General features: G+C 41.6%; 1 protein-coding gene across 1 annotated transcript in view; it reads right to left on the bottom strand.

The window, feature by feature from the left end:
• COLEC12 (collectin subfamily member 12) overlaps positions 1–14,155 on the bottom strand; it is a gene marked incomplete at its 3' end in the record, with an annotated part of 110,707 nt that overhangs the window by 6,015 nt on the left and 90,537 nt on the right. The window contains exons 4-9 of the mRNA XM_080609698.1: positions 10,441–10,539; positions 6,824–7,870; positions 4,973–5,461; positions 4,172–4,308; positions 3,363–3,472; positions 1,539–1,684 (exon numbers count right to left, since the gene is read on the bottom strand). Coding sequence (XP_080465824.1) covers positions 1,539–1,684; positions 3,363–3,472; positions 4,172–4,308; positions 4,973–5,461; positions 6,824–7,870; positions 10,441–10,539 — 2,028 coding nt within the window. The remainder of the gene's footprint in view (positions 1–1,538; positions 1,685–3,362; positions 3,473–4,171; positions 4,309–4,972; positions 5,462–6,823; positions 7,871–10,440; positions 10,540–14,155) is intronic.

Genomic DNA, 14,155 nt, shown 5'->3' with positions numbered 1-14,155 from the left:
AACAGTCTTATTCAGATTGATAGAATGTCTTTTCTTAGAAGACACAAGTCGCTTATGTATGTGGTTACTGGTTGGGAAGGAAATCTGTAACAGAATTAGTCCAACAGTATTTCTTGATGCTGTGGGTTCAAACGCCTTGAATAACTGCAGGATGCTGGAGAAGAGCTGCTGCTGAATTCCTTTATACACTTAAACCAGTTTTCAGTGCTTGCTTTTGTTTGTTTGGGTTTTTTTCCCCTTTCAATTTTGGTAGGCAATGTTGCTCTCTCTCCCAGGATTTTCTTCTTTAAGTAAATTTCCATAATATGTAGATATCTGTTAAGTCACAGCCTGTTACACTCCAAATATTTGCCCTGCAGTGTGAGGGAAAAAAAGAAAAACAAAGAAAAAAACCTCCATGTGAAGTTTAAGTGCATTTCCAAAAAGAAAACTTACAGAGATCAAGGTATGTACAAGTGGATTCATATTCAGATCCTTTAAGTCCTGGAGGACAAATGTTTGTAAACCATGAAGTTTTCCTAAACTAACAAATGTATGTAGGAAAACAAGAGCAAATTACATTACACGGTCCTTTGCTCTGGACATACAAACAGAGTCATACACACACAAAGCTTGTTCAGCACTTTGTTTTGGTTTGGTTTAGGGGAATATTTTGGTGGATGAGATTTAATTTTGGCTCTAGCTGACATTTCTGTTTGCCTTCACTGAAATTCAACCTACAGGCTTGCAACTGGAGCAGCTGGGCACCCTTGGCAAAGCAATATTTAGACAGGTTGTATGGAAGAGATAACATTTTAGGCAGAGCCCCACCATGAACACAAATACCACCTAGCTCTGTGATGATGGGGCCAGGCTCTAAGCAACCATGTGAAGCATTTCCTTTCTGCTGTTGCAGAAATGCCTGCGTAACCAGAAAGAGATGCCCCATGGCAATCACCTCCGTGATCACCTGAGCCACACTGGCAGTTTAAGTCCTTCAGCCCAACTGCAACAGAGGAGTTACAGCCTGTGGGCCTGGCCTCTCAGCCCCATGGGACATCTCCTGGGAGTGGTGGGAATTTTAAGATCTCCTTAGCAGTCACCAAGTGCCTCACATTGCACAAACTCTCAAAACAGAGTCTTTTTGGGGTTTTGAGGCTGGTCCCTGAGCCATCCTAAGGACAGCTTTCCCTCTGGTGAGGCCACTGAGTCTATAAATACAGCTTGCAGTATGGTCAGGGTCTGCAGCATGTGCCAAATCATGCCTGAGATTTTAGGCATGCTTAATGTCTACAGGAGACAGTCAAGATGCAGAGCACGCCATGGCTACAGCCAGCTTGGAGGCTGCTTTTACTAAACGCAGTAAATCCAGCATCTGCATCTCACAGGGTATTAGAAAAGCGCATGCTGGGCAGGACCTGAGTAGAAGTGCTCCACATGTGTTTCCCCTTCTTCCTCAAAAGACCCTGCCATAGCATCTAGCCAGGATCTTCTGCTCTCTAGCTGCAGAAAATTTACTGTGGGTATGGTGAAGTAATCAAACCAAGTGCCTTGCTCACCTTTGTCCATGTCTTTTTCACAAATGAAATTGTTAACGTCTTCACAGTAGAAGTCATTCCAGAGCCCAGCATAGATCAACCCAGCACAATCTTCCCCTGGCCCGTGCCCATGGCTCCAGTTATCAGGTTGCCCAGTTTTCCAGTTCCTTTCAACCAAAAAGCAAGAGATATGATTGCACAACACAGCACACATGACAGTGTTTCACGGCAAGAAATTAACAAAAACATCATGAGATCCGTTCTGAGTGGGAAATACATACTGAAACAAACAATACATGACTCTTACTGAAAATGAAAAACAGATGTATTACTAAGAAGGGAATCTATTTGGCCTCGGGCTGCCAAAACTTACAGACCTAAAATTAGACTGATGAACTTTATTTTAGTTTCTGAATGTACACGCACATACAGTGGGAGTGCTCCGTGCTCCATGTATATTACTCCAAGCTTGCAAAGCCTGCATGCCGCGTTCCTGCCGGCAGATGGGCCTGAGAAGAGCCCGCAGGGTCATGAGTCTGCCAAGATGGCAGCACCCTGCCATCACTCACTGCAAAGGAGCTCAGTCCTCTTGACTGCCTCTTGGGAGGGACAGCAAAAATCCATGTGTTTTATGGGTAAGTGTATTTTTGGACAAGTACAAAGTATATATAGATATATCTTTCGAGATCAACAGGTTTGATGGTGAAAACGCAGCATGTAAAAAACTTACAGCAAGTGTTTCCTCACCCTGTTTTTGTTTAACAAGTGAAAAACACTTCCAGTCTCAGGACTTAAAAGCTCTATTTTCCTGCAGAAACAAGTTGTTGAAGGGAGCTTGTGATTGCTGGCTGATATGATCCATGCTCAGCTAAAAAACATGCCTGCCTAACACACAGCATCTGACCAGGCACCTGGGAGGACACAGGGCTTTCCAAAAGTAATGGAATACTGTGAAAATCAGTCACTGACAGCTCTGAGGTTATGACAGGGCACCTAAAACCACGGTGTAGTGGAAACCTATTGAAAACAGCAGCTTAAGTGGGATTCAGTCACAGTGCTGCCATAAAGAGAAAGAAAGATGAAAATGGGGAGGGAGAAAAAGGGAAAAATATTACAGCTCATTGGAATTGCATCTGACTTTTTCCATGTTTCTCATCAAGATAAACACCAATGAGATCACAGCTAATCATTTCGTAACATGTGACTGACTGTAGCCTGTTTTTCTGGAGCACAGCATGCTCAGCCCTATAAACTCTTTAGTCCACTCCTCAGTATTAAAAATTTGGGTGGTTGTAATCTGTTCCATTTAGGACAAATTAGGTGTAGCCCTAGGATTCCTGGAGAGCTGCCAATTCAGCTCTCAGCTGGCCAAAGCATAGACACCCTTGTTTCATGCATTTTCCTTATGTTTAATGCTTTCCACTTGGATTTGGGCTTTATCTAAAGGCTAGTCGTTTTTTATCAGAACGAGTGCTCTATTTATAGCCAGTTGTAATGCAAATAAGGAAAATTCAAACCAAGACAGCAAAACTGTCTGTCCTTTCCATCTCAACTTTGTAATAAAAGTCAGGAGCAAATGTTTTGGCAAGAAACATTGTGCTGTGTAGTTATGTGATACTTTCATTCAACATTCAGTTTTCTTCCTGGCAGGGAAAGAAAGAATTGTACATGGAGAAGGGAGAGAGAAAACATGCAGTTCAGCAGTACCCACAGTAACAAATTATTTCATTGGCATCCACAACCCTCTGGATCCATTGGATAATTTCTAGATGACGCTTTTAGAAGTGTCAGCAAGAGTGGCAGCATCTGCAGAAAATAAACACCATTGTTTTTTTATTTACGTACGTATAAACTGGTAAGGATCCATCCAGCCATCTCCATTCATTTTCCTTCTCTGAATCTGTTAGTCCAATCCAGAAGCTGCCTTTTCCAAAAATCTGTCTTTTTATCCATTGCTGTGGAAGAAAGATCTTGGTTCAGGACAAACACACACCACCATCTTTGGATAAGCTGCTCTAGATCCATGAGCATCTTTGTCATGAGAACAGGAAGGGACAGAAAAACTTTTCTAAGCTGAGGATATGTTTCAGGAGTCGGCCTTGAGATCCTGCACCCACATTAGAATCCACTGCAGTGTTTTAATGTGAGGTAGAGAGAGCTAGGCAGGAAAACTAGGTTGACGTAAAGTCACAGGCAATGTCTTACAGATACAAACTGAAGAAAAAACCCCCCAAAGTAAGCAGTTGTATCTTGACAACCCCACTCCTATGTAGCCACCAAATAATTATGTTGAACAATTGTAAAAGTATAGCTACACTTACAGTTGGATTAAAAATATGTTTTGGTCACAGCAGTTTTAGGCTGCATGTGTTAAATCAGACAATTTAAAATTCACCACTGCAGAAAATACATTTTGGCTAATATGCGAGGCATAATGGACTACATCTTCAAAGGTTCAAAACACTTTGCCCTTCTGCACATGGAGAAGCTGCTGAGCAGGCAGACAGTGAACAAAATGGTAACTGGAGTCAATCACTGTGTCTGCTTCACCATATGAATTCACAATGCTCTCAGCTTCCCACTTGCCTTGTAGCTTCCACATGCTAAATAACATCAAACTCTCTCCTTGGAAAATAGAAAGAGAAGGTGATTACCTGCTCCTCTTTGTTGTTTATGATAACCAAGCGTGATGCCCTCTCTTCACAGAATAACTTTGCCTCTTCAAAAATTTCTCTTTCAATTGAAAAGTAGTAGCACTTTTCAGTATAGTTCTTCCAATGAGGAGAACAACCTATGATATGAATTTTTTGTGTTAAGTTAGTTACTGGTAACTCAAGGGGCTGGTGGTAACTTTCTGCATAGGGCCAATAGTAAGTGGAGGATCCCACACCCATCTACAGTATGCTGAGACCTGAAGCACTGTAGGAATTTACTTAGAATCACAGAATAAACTAGGTCAGAAAATACCTTTAAGATCATAAAGTCCAAACTTTACCCCAGGACTGCCAAGTCCACCACTAAACCATGTCACTAAAGGCCTCACCTACACAGCTTTTGAACACTTCCAGGGATGGTGATTCCACCACTTCCCTGGGAAGCCAGTTCCAATACCTGATTACCCTCTCTGTGAATAATTTTTCCTAATATCCAATCTCAGCTATTAGGATCCTGACTTTGTGCAATCAAGGCTAAGCTGTGTGGTCGAGGGGATTATCTATTACTCATACTATTGCTGCTTTTTCTTTAGCTGCAAACATTAATTTTCAGGTCATCAGAAGGACGATGACAACAGGTGAAGCAACATGTCTTCACTTAACAAGGCTCCTTGTGATAAATCCCAGACATTTAGTGTAAGGAAGCAGAGGTTATCTGAACTAGAAACTAAGTGGTGAGTACTCTCTACTATGTATATTTGTATCTCAGTAAAAGATGCATGCAGTGTGTTGATAGCTTACCATTAGCCTCGGGCACAGACGTAGGTTCACTCTGTAGGGCCATTGGCATCCCTGGACCTGGTGGCCCTGGTGGCCCAGGTGGGCCCTTTGGACCAGGCAGCCCAGGGACTCCAGGTAGCCCAGGTAGTCCTCGAGGTCCTGGTACCCCTGGCTCTCCCACAGTTCCTTGCAGCCCTTGAAATCCTGGTGGACCTTGTGGCCCAGGTGGACCATCTTTGCCTTGTGGACCTGGTGGTCCTGGGTCTCCACTTGGTCCAGGTGGACCCGTCTTGCCTGGAGAACCTCTCTGACCTTTGGAGCCAGGTGATCCTCTAGAACCTTTTCCTCCTTTTTCTCCTGGTGGCCCGGTTGGCCCAGGTGGGCCCTTCTCACCTGCAGGTCCTGGTGGTCCAGGCTCCCCTTTCTCTCCTTTTTGTCCTTTTAGGCCAGCGGGGCCAAGAGGACCTTGAGGGCCTCTGTCACCTTTAGGTCCCCTTGGACCAGGAGGGCCTGAAACAATGCAAGCATGCAAAATGGGGATATGGACAGAACAAAAAGCCCACGAGGGGTCCTCATTTAATGTGTATCCAGCAACACTGGATATTCAGAACTGTGAAAACCGGGTTAACAGTTACTTTGAGTAATGGTTGTACATCTGCTTCTTGGGTGCTATATAACACTGATCTTTCCTCAGCCTCTATGAAATACGCGATGCAGAAGAAAATAATCTGAAGCACCTTGTCCTGTGAACTGGACAATGACACCATGCCCTAGGTGACCAGCTGAGGCACCAGTACCTGCAAGGCACACTCTGTCCTGCGTGTTGATGCTCCCATTCCTTCACTATGCTACTTCCTTCTAGCCACCTCTCCCCTCTTAGACTATAAGACTCCTTCTCTTGCAATGACCTTGTTCACAGCTTTTGTCAGTAATAGGTTGTCAAAAAGGGACAAAATGATGAACAGCAAGTAATAGGCCAACTGTGGGAAAGACCAGAAGTACTAGTTGCTAACTGGCCAGCTATAACAGGAAAGAGAACGATACATTAGGAAATGGCAACATTGTGACATTAAAAACCAAAATAATTTGGGATTCTGATCATGGATGAGCAAATCCCTTGGCAATATTCTTCCCCCCGCCAACCTACGTATTTTTAAATCCTCCAGAGATATATTCCTAAACTGCAGTGATTTAGTCCTGGTTGAAATCAGAGAGGTTACGGTTACAGACATGAAATCTTGGCTCTAATTCAGCCTTAGTTTATTTGGAGCAATGGATTTATGTCTGTGATTAGGCTTTTAGGCTTGACTGGTTCACATCAGGTTGGAAATATGAGTGTTCTTTTCATTTGGGATAATACTTGGCTGGGAGAAGCCTCCTAAACTTGATGCTATTTATTTCTGGAGAAAATAAAATATCCCAGGATTAAAAAACTAAGCAAAGTAGGATGTTTTCTGGCGGACTAACAACTGGCTGAAAGTGAAATAGCAACTTGTTTTTCAGTAAGGGCGGACCTTGCTGGGAATAGTCCAATGTATATTTTTTAGCCATTTCCTCCTTAGCAGGCATTGGTTTTTGAGGCTCCACACCTTCACTCACTTATTTTAGAAGCTAAATCAAAACCAGATCCAGTCAGTCAGTCAGAATAAATTTTGCTAAGTCAGAACCTTCTTTCATAACATACCCATTGTAGCTATGTAAAGAAGGCATAGGAAAATTCAAACAACATTTACATTCACAAAGTTTAGGATTAGATAATGGAAAACCCCAGAACTCTGTACCAGCATACACTATCTTCCACAGAACTAAACAAGTAATGCAAGCAGGAATTTGGCATAGACTATTAGAGGCATCATTAGGGAAGCTACATACCTTGTAGGATAGTGAAGTTCTTGATGAGCTGGCCATGTTTGGAATCTACCAGCTTCATTTCTTCCATGATTACTGACAAATTGGCAACTTCAACATCTAATCTTGACCTCATCAAATCCTGTTGCACCTTGAGAGATGCTGAGTCTAAGCGAATATTGGCTAGTGTGCTGTTCATAAAAATCAGCTCATCTGAATGTTTACTTAAGGTGTCTGTACAAGTTGTCCTGACCTCATTGAGATTGCTAGTCAGCGTTCGTAGATGATGAGCAGTGTAGCTGATGTTGTTAATTATATTGACTATATCAGTTTCAAAGACCTGGAACCTCTCTTCTAGCTGGTTAAATTTGGCAGAAGTTCTGTTTTCATATTCTTTATGGTGTTCCTGGAGATCCTTTAGATTTTGTTCGTTGGCTTGGGCAATTGTGGTGATGTTCTCCATTTGCCCGCTGAAGGAGCTGAGCTGATTGTTCATGTCTTCAAGTGTATCATTGTTAGCTTTAGCCAACGCTGAGTTGTTGGCAGCCAAAGTCTGCAAATTTTGTACTTTCTCCTTAAGCCCATCGGTGTCCTTCCGGGCTTGAAGGACAACCTGCTGCAGATTTTGAAAGTCATTCTTGATTCTTAGAATAGCCAAGCTTGTATCCTCCATTGACTTCTGCAGGACACTGATAAGATTTCTTTGCTGCATTTGTGTCAGGTTTAAGTTGTTCAGGTTCATGATGACCACATTATGAGAATGCACTTGGTTTTGCAAGTTTGTTTGGATATTACTTGTGTCTTGTTGAAGATTGTTGATATAGCCCGTATATGCCTGAAGAGTCTTATTAACACTGATGATCATGATAGAGTTACTATCTAAGGCACTTCTCATTTGACTCTGTCTATCATCTAATACATTTCCAGACTCTTGCAGCTTCTCCAGTGTATCTTTGTTTCTGGTAGTTTTCTCTGCAATGTCATGAAGCTGCTGACGAAGAGCCAGAATGTCAGATCTGAAGCTAGACAGTTCAGTGTTAGTATCCATGGCTTTTTGCCCAGCTTGGTCATCTGTTGTACATGAGAGAAAAAAAAAGAAAGGCTTTAGGATGAGTTTTTGAAAACACAGTATAAGAAAGCACAGTGTATTTTAAGTATAGTCAGGTTGCCAAAATGTTTTGTCAATAGACAGAATGCTGTATTTTTCCAGAAAAGAGAAACCACTAAGCAAAGTTCTGTCACTAGCAGAGCAAAAATCAAAGAGGAATCAATGAAGACCTTGTGTTTTTTTGAGGAGAACAAAATGGTGATTCTAGCATCATATATGGGAAAAACTACCACTGATAAGTAAATGCAGTGAAGTAGCGCTGTATTCTGAATGAAAACTGAATGGCAAACAGAATTGAAAATATTAAAGAGTTAAGTATATGTTTTGAAGCCACAGCTGGATTTTGCTGAAAGCTCGTAAGTAAATTTTAGCTGCTCATATTTTATTCTTCTTTTTCCTGGCAGGTAGAATATGATTTAGTACCTATAGTTCCATTTTTTTTAAATCTTGGGTTTAGTTTTAAAAAAGTTCTAATACTTCTTTTAAAACAATCTGGGTTAGAGACAAAAGCTTTGCCAGCAGGCTACTCCAGATATGACGGGATATAATGTATTTCCGTTTTTCTCTCTAATATATTACTGTTGCTTTTAGTGACATTTATTTTGCTGTTATTGTTTCCTCATGTTCTGAGTTTGAGGAAGGCAAAACCTTTAACCCTGAGGACCATCTCTGCTCTTGCTTACACTGCCCTACAGAATACTTCTGAAAGCTTGTCTGAATATGATTAAGCTTCTTTGGCTGCACAACTCATCAGCTAGGACATGGAAACCAAGCAAATAAGCAGTCAACACTCACTTGGAAGATTTCCTTCCTTGACCTCAATCACTTCTCTCTCCTACATGCAGTTCATATATGATTGTCATCATCTAAGTGTAGCTATATTTATGAATTACACCCTCTGAAGTCCATCATTTCATATGTCCCCAAGAGAAAGCAGGCTGTTTTTCATAAACTACAGTGAATACAGCTGTGTATGGAGCTTTCTTCTGGTGTGTTTGAATGAGTCATGATGGCAAACATCAAATGGTGGCTTGTCAGACTTCAGTCTGCAGTGTTTACAAAGTCTTTTGTGGATGGACATCTTCCCAAGCACAGTTCCTCTCCTCGCCACTTGTCTCATTCCAGGATCTTCTCAGCTCTGACTGTGTTTACCTCTTCGTTATAGCTCAAATTATGTTGTGTTCCTCACACAGCTCTGACAACTGCCAGGTTCACACACAGCTAATCCCTGAAGGCCTGTCTTTCATTCACCACATGCTGTTATCCTTCTGGCCCTACAGCAGTTCTCTTACCTTTATGCCTCCCACACACATTGCTCCATGACTTTTTTAACTTCCTCCATGGGCAAGTCCATTTAAATGGGAACTGAAGGTCCTGAGCATCCCACTGGCCATCCATCCAGCAGCGTGTAAAAATGTGTGGGCATGAATGAATCAAAGGCACTCCAAGTTGTGAAAATTTAATCAGCATAACATAATAACCCAAAGATAACCCAAAGGTTGCAAGTGCTTGACAGTGTAACATTTACTTTTGTATATTTGTCAGTAAAAGTACATGCCACTGAATTACTCCATGTCTTTGAACTAAATGCACTGTGCAAATACCTCAGAATCCAGCATTTTTTTGAGGGGAAAAAGTTGTAAAAATTTATGATCAAGCTGCAAGCAAGTAATTTTTCCTAGAAATACACATCTCAACATGTTGTTTATGAAGCTAAGCAAAATTTACTCCAGTCTTCAAATAAATTGCACATGCATTATGCGTATATTAATAATATTCATAGTTAGTCATCATTTATATTTATATCAGAACAAATTATTTATTTTTATACTAAAACTAGTTATATAAACTATATGTCTGTGCATATATAAATTGATAATAAGCAGCTATGCTTCCTTTCCAGACAGGGAAGAAATGTAGAAATGTACACTTAGTGAGTAGAATGAGAAATCCAAGATTTTTTCCATCTTCCTGCAAATTGAGAACTGGAATAGCACTTGGGAGAGCTGAACTCATAACAAAACTTGTGTCCTGTGTTCCCTGAGTTGATTAAGAAATATTTTATGGAAGTAATCAACTTGCCTCACACATCAGAGTTTTGAACACCTCACTGCTTGTGCACCCTTTAAAGTGGCCTTCAGGTTTCAATCTCAATTGCTAAAACAGACTGGGTGACAGATTTCCAATTTACGTAGAATCTGTTGTGCTGTGGAACAGCTTCTGCTATATGTTTTGCATCTCTACCTCAGAGAAGACTCCGAGGACAACCTTTAAGTATCTGTTTATTTTAGTATAAATGATTTCACAGTGATTTCAGTGGGAACTGTAAATATTGAAGTATGCTTAAAATGCTGTCCTAAGGAGAGCTGCTCTTAACTACTTCGAAGTGCTATCCCAAGTACTTGAGATATTGGAATAGAAGTGCTGTATTTTGTCAGAGCCACAGATTTTTCAGGCAAATTTCCTGCTGCTGCCTGCCAGGAGAACACCTCAAAGCCATAATACAAAGGGGCTTTCCTTGTGTGTGTATTACCTAATTTCTTCAGCCCACTCTCCACCTCTGTGAGCTTTTCTGTGTATCTTCTGTGGGATGTTTCCAGGCCACCTGTCACATTGTCCATTTTTTCTACAACTAGAGGAAAGAGAACAGTATGTTATGGAAAGAATAAAAGTGAAATTATTTTAGAAGTCTAGTAAACAATGAATCAAATAAAAAACCACCCCTAACATCAAACAAAAAACCAAACCACCTTAAAATTGCTTTGCTTGCCACTACACTCTTCTGTGGCTCTGTGAAATGTTGGAAGGATGAGCTCCTATCTGCTTGTGGGACCCATCGTTCTTCCAGTTCTTCAGTCTGCCTACAGTTCCCAAACATTTCTTTGCTCATGAGCCATCTCTCTCCTGAATGAGGAAATCCTTCTTTGTGGGTTTTCCTCATGAACCAAATCCTTTTAACAGTATTTCCGTGACTCAAGCACAGTGCTGTGTGGCAAAGGCAGACTGATTCCTAAAGGCTCAGATGCATGAGCCAAGACTTGCTTTTAGTTTGCTATAAGCCATTTCTCCTTAAAAAGGATGTTTGTTCACTCCTGTGCCTTTTAATCATTAAAAAATGCCACCCGGATAGCAAACTTTGGACTGAGATAGCAGTTTGAAGGTGCAATTACCAGATATTTTGGAGATAAACTGTTAAACATCTTGACAATGGTACAGATATCACTCAAAATGGTCTTGAAACCAACCTTCCTCGTTAAGATTGAAAGGACAGTCACTCAGCAAGTGCAGATTTTTGGCTGATGTGCTCCTTATTTTGTCATGTCCCAGTATTTTCTTGTCACTGAGGCAATCTGATTATTTGATGGGATCGATACAGAAATGAAAAAAGCGGAACAACAAATAAAGAACCCAGGGTGACTTCCAGGGGCAAAAATGTGAAATGCTTGCAAGGTCAGAGGCAGCCTCCAGCTTCCACAGCAAACCTTATCTAATAGGCTTTTCATTCAAGCCACAACCAGGGGCAGAAATTTCTTCTCATCATGAGATCATTTAACCCTTTTTCTACACTGGAAGCAGAATGGATCTGAACCAACCGTGGGAGAGGCTACAGCTCCCTCCTTTCCATCAGAAGAAATCAGGTGCTTCCCACGTCTTGAGATAGTGAAGCCAATTCTGTAAACCGGTGTGGGTTAGGGGGTAACTCCCTGTCTGTGAGATAATCTGCAGCTAAGAAACAGCTTCATGGAAGCTGTTGCTATGTAAAGATTTGGGTTTTTACTACAAGTGGAAATTTAGGCAATCTTCCGCTGCTCATGAGCAACCACAAGAATCCTAGACCTTCATAGTGCAGTCCACCACCTGCTCCTTTTGTATTAACCTTTGTCCTTGTTTTTCTGACTCTGGGTACCACAGTTACACAGGAGGTTTTTATTGCTTCCCCCAAACCAACAGGAGAAAAAGCAGACTGAGATTATCACTGGTGCAACTGAATTGAAGTAAATAGTGTTACAACAGAGAAAAAATCTCAAGGTTTTCCGAGAGACCAGACACCCTTTGGTGGATTACCTGTCTGCTCCCTTCTGTATTGTTAACAAGCCAGTAAAACAGAGACTCCACTGTGTGTGCAAAGATAGAGTCAGAGTGTGGCTTTCTGTATCTGAGATGACAGCAGATTGCTAAAGAGTTACAGGCTATAATAATGGATTTGCTTTTTCAGGGGGACCATTGCTGAATAACTTCTGCTTGGCCTACTCCAAGTGTTTCTGCTGGACCTGTGCCTTGACTAGCAATGTCACATTACCTATGGGTCTTGTTGAATAAGATTTAGTGTAATAGTCACCTGTTTTCTGCAGTTATGCAAAACACTTGGAGTTGGAAAATTAACATATATATTATCAATAATGAAAGGAAAATGTAGTTTCTTCCTTTTCCTGTACGAATGAATGCCAGTTCGTATGTCAGATCTTAAGTTTGTAAAACTGAGATTTTATACTATCCTATAACAACAAGGATGTTTTCATGGTTGAATGAATTTGGACACTAGAAACTTGGGTTAAATATTCCCCTGAAGAGTCCAAAGCAAATGAAAATAGTAGAAATCCTATCAATATGTAGTAGCCTGTACTGGCAGTTAGTTGAGATTGGATGGAACTAAAGATACAAAAGCATATGGTATTTTTCATTGATGAAAGTAAAAATATACAAAACCATGACCCCACACTACAAAGGCTGAAGCTGGCCTGTGGCTATGGACATTCTTTGTGTGGAACACTCCAAAAACTTGTTGAAGTGGGACTCTAATCAGAAGCCTTACTGGTGTTATTGAAAATTGGCCATGATATGTGGGGAAGACAGTGCCTGGGCTGTGTTTGAGAGGTCACTAATGAAGGCTGTTAAAAAGGTCTTTCAGTCCCCAGCAGCTTGTCTCCTACAGAAAGTCACAGCTTTTAATTCTCGTGTGTAACTGGATGCCAGACAGCAGCCCTGGACTGGGAGTGCTGACACAGCATTTATCTGGAAGATGCTGGTTTCAAATACAGAAGGTATTGGTTTTTATCTATTTAACACTGAACAAGTGATGACTTATCCAGATTAACTGATCAAAGTGCAGAAATAGCTATATTAGGCAAACCATTTCCTTTATTTTTATTCTGTTTCCCCTAAGAGGACAAGTCAGTCCTGTCATGTGAAGTGTAGAGGAGAGAGGCCAGAACCAAGTTCAAGCCATCCAGCTCCAGCAGCAAAACCAGTAGGGATCTCTGCAAACGTGAACTGCAGGGTTTCCTCAAGGATTCTTGGTGATGCAGGCTAAGTCGAATATTGTCATCCCACAGACCAATGCATATATTCACTTTTTGCAGGGGCAGGATGTTAGCCTCCACGGTCAAACAAACGGTGTGCCTGGGGGACTTTATTTCATACACGCATTCCTTCCCCAAGCAAGTTGTAGCTTCTTTCTTGCCACTGCCCTACAAGAGGGAAGTGTGAACTCTGGGGAGAATGAATAGAGAGCTGTGGCCAAAGTAGGTTTTGTTGCTCTTGCTGTCAAAAGAGATCACACGAACAGATGCCCAGTTACTTGGAATGCTTTTCCTTCCCTTGCAGTAGCTCCCACCACCATCTCTTGGTGGAACCTTCAGTGGTAGATGAGCATGTGAAGCACTCTCAGCAGTGGAAGTCAAGTTCTCAGGAGTGCCCCAGGCTTGAACAGCCACTTTCCATCTTCTTCAGAAAAAGGCAAAGGTGAAACATGGCAGACCAAGCCATGGTCACTGGGAGACACAGACATGACACCTATTGATAATAGATCCCTTATGAAGGCCACTGTGCTGCTCCCAACAGTGTGCTGATCTCAGAGCCTTAAGCTTGCTTTTGGATGTTAATTCTCAGCTTGGTCAGATCTGTCTATGTTGTCATCTCACTTTATGACAAGGTCACTGTGGAAAATGTGGTAAAGATCCTCCCTAAAGAAGGCAAAATTTCAAGTAGTTGCTGACTGGAACAGTGAGGACTGTCTGCATCTTAGCCACTATTTCAGAAGCAGGGACAAAATGTGCCATCTCACCAGGATGTGCTGGCCCTGGGTAATGGCAGGCAAACTCTGTCTGGGAGACACATAAAATAAGTAGATGAAAGTCATGGTGGGCATTAGTCAAGAAACTTCAGAACAAAGACTGACAAGAGAATGAGAACTATCAAATTTAAGCTGAAAGCAAGTCAACTTCCCTCACTGTAGTGAGTCACAGGGA

Source organism: Psittacula echo (assembly GCF_963264785.1).
Source record: "Psittacula echo genome assembly, chromosome: 2".
Taxonomy (NCBI): Eukaryota; Metazoa; Chordata; class Aves; order Psittaciformes; family Psittacidae; genus Psittacula; species Psittacula echo.
Note: the sequence above shows the minus strand (reverse complement) of the source record. Positions and strands in the feature narration are given on the sequence as shown.